The 12,413-nt window shown below is 43.8% G+C and overlaps 1 protein-coding gene across 4 annotated transcripts in view; it reads left to right on the top strand.

Moving 5' to 3' along the window:
- The window catches only part of Ltbp1 (latent transforming growth factor beta binding protein 1), a 213,294-nt gene that overhangs the window by 182,310 nt on the left and 18,571 nt on the right, over positions 1–12,413 (top strand). For all 4 annotated transcript variants that reach the window (XM_055618275.1, XM_055618284.1, XM_055618293.1 and 1 more), the window contains one exon: positions 659–829. In XM_055618275.1, the coding sequence (XP_055474250.1) occupies positions 659–829 (171 nt within the window). The remainder of the gene's footprint in view (positions 1–658; positions 830–12,413) is intronic.

The following is a 12,413-nucleotide window of genomic DNA, read 5'->3' on the forward strand; positions in this document are numbered from 1 at the left end:
GGTCCAACATGCTTAAACTTCAGGGGAACATGTAAGGTCAGGAAAAGGAATTGTGTTTGTCCAGGATGCAGGACATGGATGAGACTGGGCAGAACAGTGTGGAGTTCAGCAGAGTAGAGAATCCTGAAGCAGAACGATGAGAATCCCTACTAATGTGTGAGGATGCGGCATGTCACTGGTTATTGGATAACCAGTCAATCACTCGTCACGTTTAGGAGACCCCTTCAGATGAACCAAAGGTGGCAAGTTTAGAATTAAAGATTCTAGAGTGAAGTGTTAGTGACTGGCCCAGGCTTTGAGCAGGTGAAATGAGTGGGAAAACATGGATACAGAAAGAAGAGGTAGAGATCGACAGATCAGAGGAATGAGAAGCCCGTGAAGGGATGGCAAAATAGTAGGCCATTTATACAGTGAGAGGAAGTTCTGGAGGCAAGCATTGGGCCAGGACACTACAAGCAGGCGGGATATCGGCTCATGGACCGACATGCAGCTGGACCTGACACAGATGTGATCTGTGGAAAGAGCAGGCTGGATTCAGACTTGGAAGTCGCTCATAGACATAGGGATGGAAACTTTGAAACTTGCTGGCTCCCCACCACAGTGTTGACGAAATAGGAATAACAGTGCAGCTGTCATGGAACCACGTCTTCCCTTTCAGAACAAATAGAAGAAACCGATGTCTACCAAGATCTGTGCTGGGAGCATCTGAGCGAGGAGTATGTGTGTAGCCGTCCTCTTGTTGGCAAGCAGACGACATACACAGAGTGCTGCTGTTTGTACGGGGAGGCATGGGGCATGCAGTGTGCGCTCTGCCCCATGAAGGACTCAGGTGAGCTGCTGTCCAGATTATTCTTCAAATAGCCTATGGCATGTGTTCTTCATCTCCTTGGCATTTCTCTCATATAGCCTTTCGCCTTGCATTTTGTTTCATCACAGGTGTGTTTGTGTGTGTGTGTGTGTGTGTGTGTGTGTGTGTGTAATAGTAGAAGATACAGTTGTAAAACATCTGCCTCCTGGTTTGCCTTCAGGCCACACCACATCGTTAGTTTTTGAAACAATCATTTTATTTCCCCTCAAGAATGAATGACAAATGACCTGAAGAAATATTATCTAACCTTCTGTGACATGTTTTGTGTGTGTGTGTGTTTAAAATTTATATTTTCAGATACTTCATTATTTTGTTCTTACCCATTTTTTAAAATGGGGAGGGGGAGCATTAAAGACTGCAAAATATAAAGTAGGTAAAAGTACAAGCGTTGATGTCAAATCCATATGAGAGATGCTGGTGAAGCACTCTAATCCAAAGATTCAAAAAGTTCAGGTTTTAGACCGCTTTAGATTTGGGGATAAAAGATCCTCAATTGGTAAACTCTGTCTAAGGACTCCCAACTGTGAAAAACTCCTTAGTCATGTTCCATTGCTGTGAAGAGATACTGAGGCCAAGGCAACTTGTACAAAAAGAAAGCATTTAATGGGGCGTTTCAGAGGTTTAGGCCATGATCATCATGACACTAACTTGGGACCAAGCATTCAAACATATGAGTCTGTTGGGGACCATTTTCATTTAAACCACCACAACCACAAACCTTGAAATATGTCTGGTCCAAGGCATTTCAAAGAGGGGGGTGTTCAACTTGTTTCAGAAAACTGGCTTGTTAGCTAAAAGCCCTTGCCAACAAGCCTGACCTAACTGATTCAGTCTCTGGATTCCACACAGTGGAAAAACAGAACAGACTTCCGTACCTATACTTTGCCCTCTGTCATCCACATATGTGATGTGGCATGCAAGCCTACATGTTTACACACAAATAAATGCCATAAGTATTTGAGAAAGGATTAGAGAAAGTGGGAAAGACTAGAAGAAACTGGAAGTTTTTGAGTAAATCTAAATTTTTTTTCTCCAAGTTCTGAACCTGAGCATCACTCGTTCCATCTCTTGGTGTTGGAGGCTGTTTCGGCACTGTGCTTTCTGGCAGGCTCTTTGGTGGCTGCTGGGTCGGGTGATAACACTTTATTTCTTTTCTGACCACCAAAGACACTTCTTGTTTAAAGCACGGTACTTGAAAGGGTTCAGTATATCGTCTTCTCAAATTGACTTGTTAAAACTCGAAAACCAGCCTGCTGGAGCAAGATGAAATAGCTCATAACCAGCGCATATTCTCAAAACAGCAGGAAGAAGAAGAGTTGCCTCAAGAGGGGAAGTGCATTAATTTTCAGTTAATTCAATTATTAGAATATTTCTTTCAAGCTCCTTCATAAACCGAACAGTCCAGCTTAAAATGACTTAAAATCAGTGTAGCATGAAAAAGGAAATAATTTGAAATGCTACAAAAAAAGTAAATACCTAAAGTAACAGATGGGAGTGATAGCCTCTCAGAACTGGGAAGACTGTTCTGGGACTGAATCTGCCACTGCTCATGACAGCAATGTGTCTTCTGCGAGGACGTGCTCATCTCTATGTCAACTGTCCATCCGTTTATTATAGATTATATCAGTCACTGATAAATATCTAGTGTAATATTTAAGACTGAACTCAATACCATCAGCCTGAGCAACATTTTGTTTTTTTTACTGAATATGTCAATACCTCTGAAATCAGGTTCCTCTCCTAACGGATGGCATGTAAAATGGCCACAAGCTGTATTCTGTACATTTTAACAACTGTCTTAAATGCATATTGTAATTGGTGGTGTTTCAGAACTGGGGGGAGAAGGGCTGTACAGAACCTGTTCTACCTATGCAGCCTAGTCTCTTTAGCCACACCCCATGCTAGCCACTTGAATTGTCCCTTCATAGCCTTCCTCAGCCCCAATCCTGACTTTTCCGTTGTAAACAATGCTACAGTGAACTGCCCAGGAAGAAAATGCCCACAATCCCCAGGCCCGGGGTTATATTCACTTTTATCTGACTCTATTATTTCCACCAACGCAGTGTTAAAAACAATATGCTCAGGGGAGTAGTCGCCATCCTAGCACCGGCATGCTCTAGCTTTGAAACCGTTCTTTGTCTTTGGGGAAGGCTTCGGTGTGGAGAACGGAACTGTGGGGTGGAGCAGAAAGTCTGTTCCTAAGCCACACACCCAGTCCCTTTAGAATTGTTTCTGCCATGTGGGTAAATATATATTTCATACACATTTCCCTTGTCTCCTCTTGTTCTTGATTTGTGTTGTGTTGTGGCTGCTGTTGAGGCTGTGTCTTCTGGCCTCTGCAGGCACCTTCACACACATGGCTCTCTCTGTGTGTGTATCTATCTATCTATCTATCTATCTATCTATCTATCTATCTATCTCCATATATATATATTTCAAGCCAAACGCATTTTTATTGTAACCCAAATCAAAAGCTCTTATAAAATACACAGCTACCTAACACCCAAACATGAATTAGAGATCAACCAATGCAGGAATGATTGTCATTATACAAGTTTCTCTTCTACACTGCTGCTCCATAAGCATAAAGAGCAAGGCAGTGAGCCCAGAGTCTCATCTGACCTCCAGCCCTGGCTCTCGGGTTATACAGAGGAGAGTAAAGGATCCTGCATTCTGATGGGCCCTGGGGACCAGGCCTCAACTCTAGGTCCAACAGCTTGTGAAACCCTGGAGACACTGAGCAGGATCTGAGTATGTTCAAACCTGACTTCACTATGATAGTCGCTAGCCCCTATCCCCACCCCCAAAGAACCAGAAAATGTGTGGGTTTTAAAACTCCAAGTCCTTTAAACACACTACTTCTGCATTTCTTGACTATTGAGAAGAATGGCATTGTCCTTTGTTAATTCAAACACTGGATTAGCCCCAACCAGCCAGACACTGAGCCTTCCAGTTTCTGAAGGAGGGCCGCACTGTTTTGGGGAACAATTTGTTACTGATGGAAACAGTGCTGGGAGAATTTGAAGAATAAATCGCGGCATCTGTCATCAGCTTTGAGCATTAAAGTGCAGTGTAAAGTACAGCTCTGGCTCAGAACAGGCCTTCACACTTCTGGTCCAATAGGTCACGGGCATTAAATTTTGCTAAAGCAGCAAGTCTGGGAATACTGGCGGGTGGTGGCTGTAGGAGTGTGTCTCTGAGGTTAGATGTTGTCTTGTGTGTTGGTACCGGATGTGAGAGAAATGAGTGGAGGGAGAAGGAGTATGTCAGGAGATCCTCACATGAGAAGAACTAGGTCATTGTTTAATTTCGTTCACTTTCAGGGCCATGTTGGAGTTCATGTCACTCCTCAGCTAGTTAAAGGGATCAAAAGGCAGGATCAATACTCTGAGAAAGCCCCAGAGTATTTGTGGGAAGGTGAAGGGTATGTCAGTGGTAAGTGGGCATGTGCTAACAACCTCTGCCTTCTAGAACTCTGGAGACCTCCCTGGGCCTATGCCTGCTCCCGGCACCTCTTCCTCCCTCTCCCTTTCACAATACCCTCTACTCCTACCCAGTCTTAAAATGTCATTGTCTGAAGTTACTTTGGGAGGACCTCCACATTTGATCTGTTTATCATCATGTCAAGTGAGACTCTGAAAGGCAAGAAAACCAATAAGGCACTGTATCCATATTTCAGATGAGAGAGAGGGCAAGCATGGTTTGCTCCCTGGGAAATGTTCATGCCATGCTAGAAGGAAATCATGGTTATCAGAATGTGGGATCTTTGATGAGAAATTTCCTGCTTGTCTTTCACGGATCTTGGTGCCAGGCATTGTTGAAAGGTATCCATTTCTTCAGTCTAGCTCAGATGCACAACTACTGCCTCCCTTTGGAGGAAGAGGAGGTATGTCTGAGGTGGAGAAAGGTAGCTTGCGCTGCTGTGCCCTGCTCAGTGACAGAGGCATATCCAGCTATCTTGCCTCTAGACTCTGTTGGAACTGGCTTAGTCCTTTCTCCCCAAGAAGTCAAAGTGCATTGGAAATAAACAATTGTGGTTTTGTTGTTGTTGATTTTGTTTTTCGAGACAGAGTTTCTCTGTGTAGCCTTGGCTGTCCTGGACTCCCTTTGTAGACCAGGCTGACCTCAACCTCAGAGAGATCCACCTGCCGCTGCCTCCCTAAGTGCTGAGATCACAGGTGTGCACTATCATGCCCAGCATAAACAGTATTTTTTAAAACGTGAAAGGAACAGAGTGAAGACTGAACGCTGAAACCTTTCAGTGTTCTTGTGTGGTGTGCTAATGCAGGCAGAGGGATGTGGTTTTAGAGTTAGCAGGAAGAGTAGTAAATCAAGTGAAGGCAGTGTTAACCTGTCTCCCCAGGCGTGCTGGCAGGCCAGATAGGTCATATATATTCAATTGGATAATAAGTTAAAGCCAGTAATTCTTGCCCAAGTATAGTATAAACTTAATTGTTTTTGGAAAACATATCCATGAATTATTATACATGCATATATGTATAATATATGTTTATCAAAGGGAGATAAGAAAACCTTTCTGTGAGCAATGAAAGACAATTAGACACATTTGAACACTAGACTTTATAGGACCCAGGAATCACCGTGTTTGTAATTATGCTACTTAAAGAATTTTATTCCTGATGAACAAATTGTTCAGAGAGTCGTGTTGCAAGTTAATGGAACATAAAGTCTTTATAGAGTCCTCACTTAAAAACTTTGCAGGTCAGGAGCTTGCCTAATGGGATAACTGCTATGTCGGGAGAGCGCCCCCTGTTGGTAGTCTGTTGTACAACAGCCACCTCTGAAGGGCTCTTGAGTGCTCAGGTATTGGTCAGAGTGGAAGTTGCTTTCATTGTTATTAATGTCTCAATGGAAACGGCAGTGGCACAAAAGGAATAAGTTTCAATTATATTTCAATACTGGTCAACATATAGAAGTATTGTCCTTCTGTATCACAACAAAACAGTCTGAAGATACAAATGCATACCAATGTCAGCGTCACTGAATTTCATTTGAGGAGCTCATCCTATGGATGTGCTTGAGTGATGGCAAACAAAACATAACTACTTTGTTTGTTTGTTTTAACTTTTATTTTTTATATTAATTACAGTTTATTCACTTTGTATCCCAGCTGTAGCCCCTTCCCCATCCCCTCCCAATCCCACCCTCTCTCCCTTTTCTTCTCCTGTGCTCCTCCCCCAGTCCAATGATAGGGGAGGTCCTCCTCCCCTTCCATATGACCCTAGTCTATCAGGTCTTACCAGGACTGACTTCATTGTCTTCCTCTGTGGCCTGGTAAGGATGCTCCCTCCTCAGGGGGAAGTGATCAAAGAGCTGGCTCATGAGTTCATGTTAGAGATGATCCCTGTTCCTATTATTGGGGAACCCTCTTGAACACTGAGCTGCCATGGGCTACTTCTGTGCAGGGGTTCTAAGTTATCTCCATGAATGGTCCTTATATGGAGTATCAGTCTCAAAAAAGACCCCTGGGCCCAGATTTCTTGGTTCTGTTACTCTCCTTGTAGAGCTCCTGTCCTCTCCAGGTCTTACTATCTCCCCTTCTTTCATAAGATTCCCTGCACTCTGCCCAAAGTTTGGCTGTGAATCTCAGCATATGTTTTGATACATTGCTGGGTAGAGTCTTTCAGAGGCCCTCTGTGGTTGGCGTCTGACCTGTTCCCGGTTTTCTCCTACTTCTAATGTCCATCCCATTTGTCTTTCTAAGTGAGGATTGATCAGCTTACCCCAGAAACTCCTTCTTTAGGTGTACAGATTTTACTGTTTATCCTGTCTTAAAGGTCTAGTATCCACTTATAAGTGCGTATATACTATATGTGTCTTTCTGCTTCTAGGATAGCTCATTCAGGATGATCTTTTTCTAGATCCCACCATTTGCCTGCAAATTTCATGATTTCCTTGTTTTTAATTGCTAAGTAGTATTCCATTGTGTAAATGTACCACAATTTCTGTATCCATTTCTCCGTTGAGGGACATGTGGGTTGTCAGCTTCTGGATATTACAAACAAAGCTGCTACGAACATGGTTGAACAAATGTCCTTGTTGTATATTTGAGCATCTTTTGGGTATATGCCTAGAAGTGGTATAACTGGATCTTGAGGAAGCTCTATTCCTAATTGTCTGAGAAAGTGCCAGATTAATTTCCAAAGTGGTTGTACAAGTTTATATTCCCACCAGCAGTGGAGGAGGGTTCCCCTTTCTCCACATCCTCTCCAGCATGTATTGTCACTTGAGTTTTTTATCTTAGCCATTCTGATGGGTGTGAGGTGGAATCTCAGGGTCGTTTTGATTTGCATTTCCCTGATGACTAAGGACATAACTACTTTTTAATATGGAAAAATGGTATCGATTGTGTCTGGAGTTGATTGATGAGTTGTGATGTATTTATACAGTGGAAAATACTATGCAGACATTTTTTAAATTAAATTTATTTATTTATTCGCTTTACATCCTGAACACAGCCCCCTCCCTCCTTCCCTCCAGGCCCCACTCTCCCGTGTTCTTCCCCTTTTCCTCCTCCTCTCCTCCTCAGAAAACAGCCCTGCGCCCCGTTCCTTCATACAAACAGACCCCGAGACATCAAGTTGCATCAGGATTAAGTGCATCCTCTTCCACTGAGACCAGGCAAGGCAGCCCAGCTAGGGGAAAGTGATCCAAAAGCAGGTAACAGAGTCTGTGTCATAGACAGGCCCCACTCCACTTGCCAACAGACCCACATGAAGACCAAGCTGCCCATTAGCTACATACATGTAGGGGCCTAGGTCCAATCCATGTATGCTCTTTGGTTAGTGGTTCAGTCTCTGTGAGCCTCCACAGGTCTAGGTTAGTTGGCTCTGTAGGTCTTCTTGTAGAATTCTCATCCCCTGCAGGTTTCTCTATCTTTCCCTCAACCCTTCCACAAGACTGTCTGAGCTCTGCCTAATGTTTGGCTGTGGATCTCAATGTTTCTATGTGCTGCTGGGTAGAGCCTCTCGGCGGACAGATATGCTAGGCTTGACTGCAAGCAGAGCAAGACACTCCTTAATACCGTCAGAGGTAGGTTCTCTCCTATGGGGTGGGTCTCGGGTTGGGCCAGTCATTGTTTGGACATTCCCTCAATCTCTGCTCTGTCTTTATCCCTGCACATTTTGTAGGCAGGGTAAAGTTTGGGTTGAAGTATTTGTGGGTGGGTTGGTGCCCCCTCCCTCCACTGGAAGTCTGCCTAGCTAGGAGGTGGCCACTTTGGTCTTCATGTTTCCTACTGCTAGGAGTCTCAGCTAGAGTCACCCTATATTTTCCTACTCTGTTGCATGTTACCAGCTTGTCCCGGAGATGTCTCCCTCAGTTCCCCTTCTCTTTTCTAGCCCTCTCACCACCCACCCCTGCTCTCACCACCCTCATTCCCCTCCCCACACCGTCTCCCATCCAGTTCTCTCACTTTATCCACTTCTGATATCTCTTCTATTTCCCCTTCTTAGTGGGATTCAAACATCCTCCCTTGGGCCCTCCTTGTTACCTAGCTTCTTTGGCTCTGTGCATTTAGTATGGTTATCCTGTACTATATGGCTAATAACCACTTATAAGTGAGTATATACCATGTGTGTCTTTCTGGGTCTAGATTACCTCACTCAGGATGGTATTTTCTAGTTCCATCTATTTGGCTTTGCAGGCATTTTCTAAATGCAGCATAGCTACAGAGCCTGATAAGGAATGCAGTCCAAGCCATTTTTAAAAAATCTTTCATTACATATACTTACTGTGTGTGTATCTGTGTGTATGTGCAATCGTGTACAACAGTGTGTGTAGGTGTGTGTGTGTGTGTGTGTGTGTGTGTGTGTGTGTGTAAAGGTCAGAGGGCAACTAACAGAGATCAGGTTTCTCTTTTCTATTTTGTGGGCCTGGGTCATCAGGCTTTCCAGAAAACAGCTTTACCCACTGAACCACCTTGCCAACTGTAAGCCAGATTCTATAAAACAACATGAGAAAACTGTGTGTCCTTACTGTCTCCGGGTAAATAGGATCATGTGGCTGTCATGGGTACTGATTTTCATAATCACTCAGTCTTCCACTGATTATATCACTTCAGGTAGTCATAGGACAGAAGAAATCAAACTGTCCAACTGCTTGTGGCCCCCCTCGGGAACGAGGTCTCCTCCTGAGCCTCCCCACCACGCTGAAGGTTCCCAGTGGACAATGCTTTCATGGTCCACCACGACCTCTGTCTCTGAAATGGGAAAGGGACATTGGAACTGGGAAAGGGTGTAGATCAATGGCTCTCAACCTTCCTAATGCTGCAACCCTTTCATATACCTTCTCATGTTGCGGTGATTCCTCCCCACAGCTATAAACTATTTCGTTGTTACTTCATAGCTGTGAATTTGCTACTGTTATGAATCATGTGAATTTTTTGAAGATAGAGCTTTGGCAAAGAGGTCACAAACCCACAGGTTGAGAACTGCTGGGCTAGATGCACAAAAGCAAAGGACAGTGGGGTCACGTGCCAAAATGAGGCATGATAGAGAAGAGTGAGATGCTGTAAACATCCCAAAATGTGTGGTTTTAAAGCTGTGCTCTGGGACTGATAAGATGGTTCAGCAGTTGTGAGCATTGGCTGCTCTTCCAGAGGTCCTGAGTTCAATACCCAGTACCCACATGGCAGCTCAAAACCATCTATAAAGGGATCTGATGCCCTCTTCTGACATGTAGCAACAAAAACAAAAAACAAAACCTGTGCTCTGGTGGTTGATTGCTTTAGTGGAAAAGCCGTGGACAAGGTGAGCCCGTTCAGGTTATGATCATATTGTAGCCATTTATTTAAAACATGTTAGCAGAGAAATAGCATAGTTTGCCTAAAAGTAAGGGTTGTATAAAAATAACAGATCCCAATAGAACAGGAGCAGGCCAAACTGCTGAAACCAGAGCAATGAGAGTGTGGACAAGAGAGTGTAGAGGACCAGCAGGTATCCAGTGTAGAGGACCAGCAGGTATCCAAAAAGCCATCTAGAATTGCCCCTTGAAGGCATTAGGCTTAGACTGAGGACTGAACGCTGTGATAAAGACTGGTTGAAGCCAGTGACCCAACGTCTCCTACCATAATCACAGATCCCCGTGGGGGAGGGGAGGTTGATTAGCAGAAGGTCACACGTGATGCGAGCACTTGTGAAACTTTAATATTTGGATGTCGTGGATGAGGGGTGGACATTTAATCTATGCTTTTCCCCCCACTGTTTATGGTGACGGCAAAAGGCTGGCTACACATGGTAATGCTAAGCATTCGAGGGAGAGAACCCACACTAACCTCATATCCCAGGTGGCAAGCCAGAGTACAGAAATGAAGGCACGGAAATGAAATAAGCCAATTCAAAGTCCAGCGATGTTGTTTCTAGATACAAGAAGCCTGGTTGATCTCAAAAGTAGCCACTTCAGCTGGCTCAGCTTTCCATTTTGAAATCAGAAATAGCAGATCCAGTTTTCTAGACGTTTCCATTCAATGCCAACTTGGGCTGAAGGGTTTGCTCATATTTTACATACAAGTTGCTGGGGAGGGGAGTTGTTGTTGTTTTGGTTTTTGTTTGTTTCTCCTTCACTGTGGAGCCAGTTGAAGTTTGCTCTAAGAATGACTATGAACACAGCACGGAGAAGTCCATAGCCCCAAACTGTGCTTGGGGTTTTCGGCTGAGAAAGGGTTGCATTTATTTATTTTTTTCCTCTTACAAGACTACTGTGGTAAAAAAACAAAAAACAAAAAACAAAAAACAAACAAACAAACAAAAAGACTAGTGTGGTTAGAGCAGAGCTGCTGGCTACTGGCTTTTAAAAGCTCTGGCCAGCACAGACAAGTCTTGGTAGATGACAGGTAGGGGAAGGTTGATCCACTTTCCCTTCCTGCAGCAGACAAATTCTATCCCTTATAACTGGGGAGAGGTGGCTAAAAAGACTTTAGAAAGCAGTCAGAAATGGTGGGGGGGGATAGAATTGGGACTCAGTGGTGGAACTCTTGTCTAGCATGCATAAGGTCCTGCTTATGCATGGACCGCAATTTTTTAAAAATAAATCTAATGTTTGGATGAATTTGCAGAGGGTGGAGCTTGGAAAGGTAACTGTTTGCTGGCCATCTTTTATGAAAGGAACAATGTTTAAGAAGAAAATGTAGCTTGCTAAGGAAGATTCCTGACACACTGGTGCTTTTTTAATGTTTGCTCTTGAGTCTTGAGTCTCAGGGTCCAGCAGAGTAATCCATACAGCTGTATTGGTTGCATGTTGCTCATCTCTAAAAGATGCCACTCACTTGGTAACAAGGGTCCCTACCAAAGATGGCCAACAAGGTCGCTGCTGGAGGGAACCCTGTTAGGATTCACAGATTGTAAACAGCCTGGGGGGAAGAGGAGAGCCACTCCAAAGTGACGTAAAATAGCAACATACATCAAAGTAGATGCTGAGCCTGATCGACAACTGATGGCAGAGTGAATGGAATTTTATGTAAGAAGTGGGAAATAGTAAGAGCTGGAGGGGACGGGAACTCCACAAGGAGAGCAACAGAACAAGATAATTTGAACACAGGGAACTTCCCAGAGACTCATACTCCAACCAAGGACTATTCGTGGAGATAACCTAGAACCCCTGCACAGATATAGCCCATGGCAGTTCAGTGTCCAAGTAGGTTACATAGTAATGGGAAGAGGGCCTGCCTCTGACATAATCTGATTGGCCTGCTCGTTGATCACCTCCCCCTGAGGGGGGAGCAGCCTTACCAGGCCACGGTAGAGGACAATGCAGCCACTTTTGATGAGAACTGATAGACTAAGATCAGAAAGGAGAGGAGAACCTCCCCTATCAGTGGACTTGGGGAGTAGCATGCATGCAGAAAGGGGAGGGAGGGTGGGATCGGGAGGGGAGGAGGGAGGGGCTTATGGGGGATACAAAATGAATAAAGTGTAATTAATAAAAAAAAATATAGCAACATACAAAAAAAGTTTAGAATGAAATCAGAGATCTTAAAATATTTTCAGATTTTTGCTAAGCAGTGATGTCTGATTCCCTATAACTGAATGGAATACATGTTCATGAATAATCATATAACCATTTAGTATTAAATAATAGTACTTGGGTTAGCCAGGCGAGTTAGTGGCATAGGCCTCTAATCCCAGCACTCGGGGAGACAGAGGCTGGCAGATATCTGTGAGTTCCAGGCCGGCCTGGTCTACAAAGTGAGTCCAAGACAGCCAAGGTTATACAGAAAAACCCTGTATTGAAACTCAAAACAAACAAAACCACCTCTCTTTCAACTTCAGTTTTCTTTGGTGACAGGTTTGTGGGGTGGGTGTGGGTGAGGTGGCAGCTAGTGTAACATTAATGTCTAGTGGTTATCAACTCGGATTGCACCCACAAGTTTCCTCCCTTTTTGTCCCCAGGTTTAACAGTAAACATTCTATTTAGAATCAGCAGACTCAATAGAATTTTTTAGGAGTTCTTTGTCTAATGCTTTAGCAGAGCTATTTATTTGTTTTTCTGTTTATTTAATTTGACCTTGTTTGTTTTTACCTTAAAT

This window comes from Psammomys obesus, unplaced genomic scaffold (genome assembly GCF_907164565.1).
Source record: "Psammomys obesus unplaced genomic scaffold, mPsaObe1.curated_primary_1811, whole genome shotgun sequence".
NCBI classification, from domain to species: domain Eukaryota; kingdom Metazoa; phylum Chordata; class Mammalia; order Rodentia; family Muridae; genus Psammomys; species Psammomys obesus.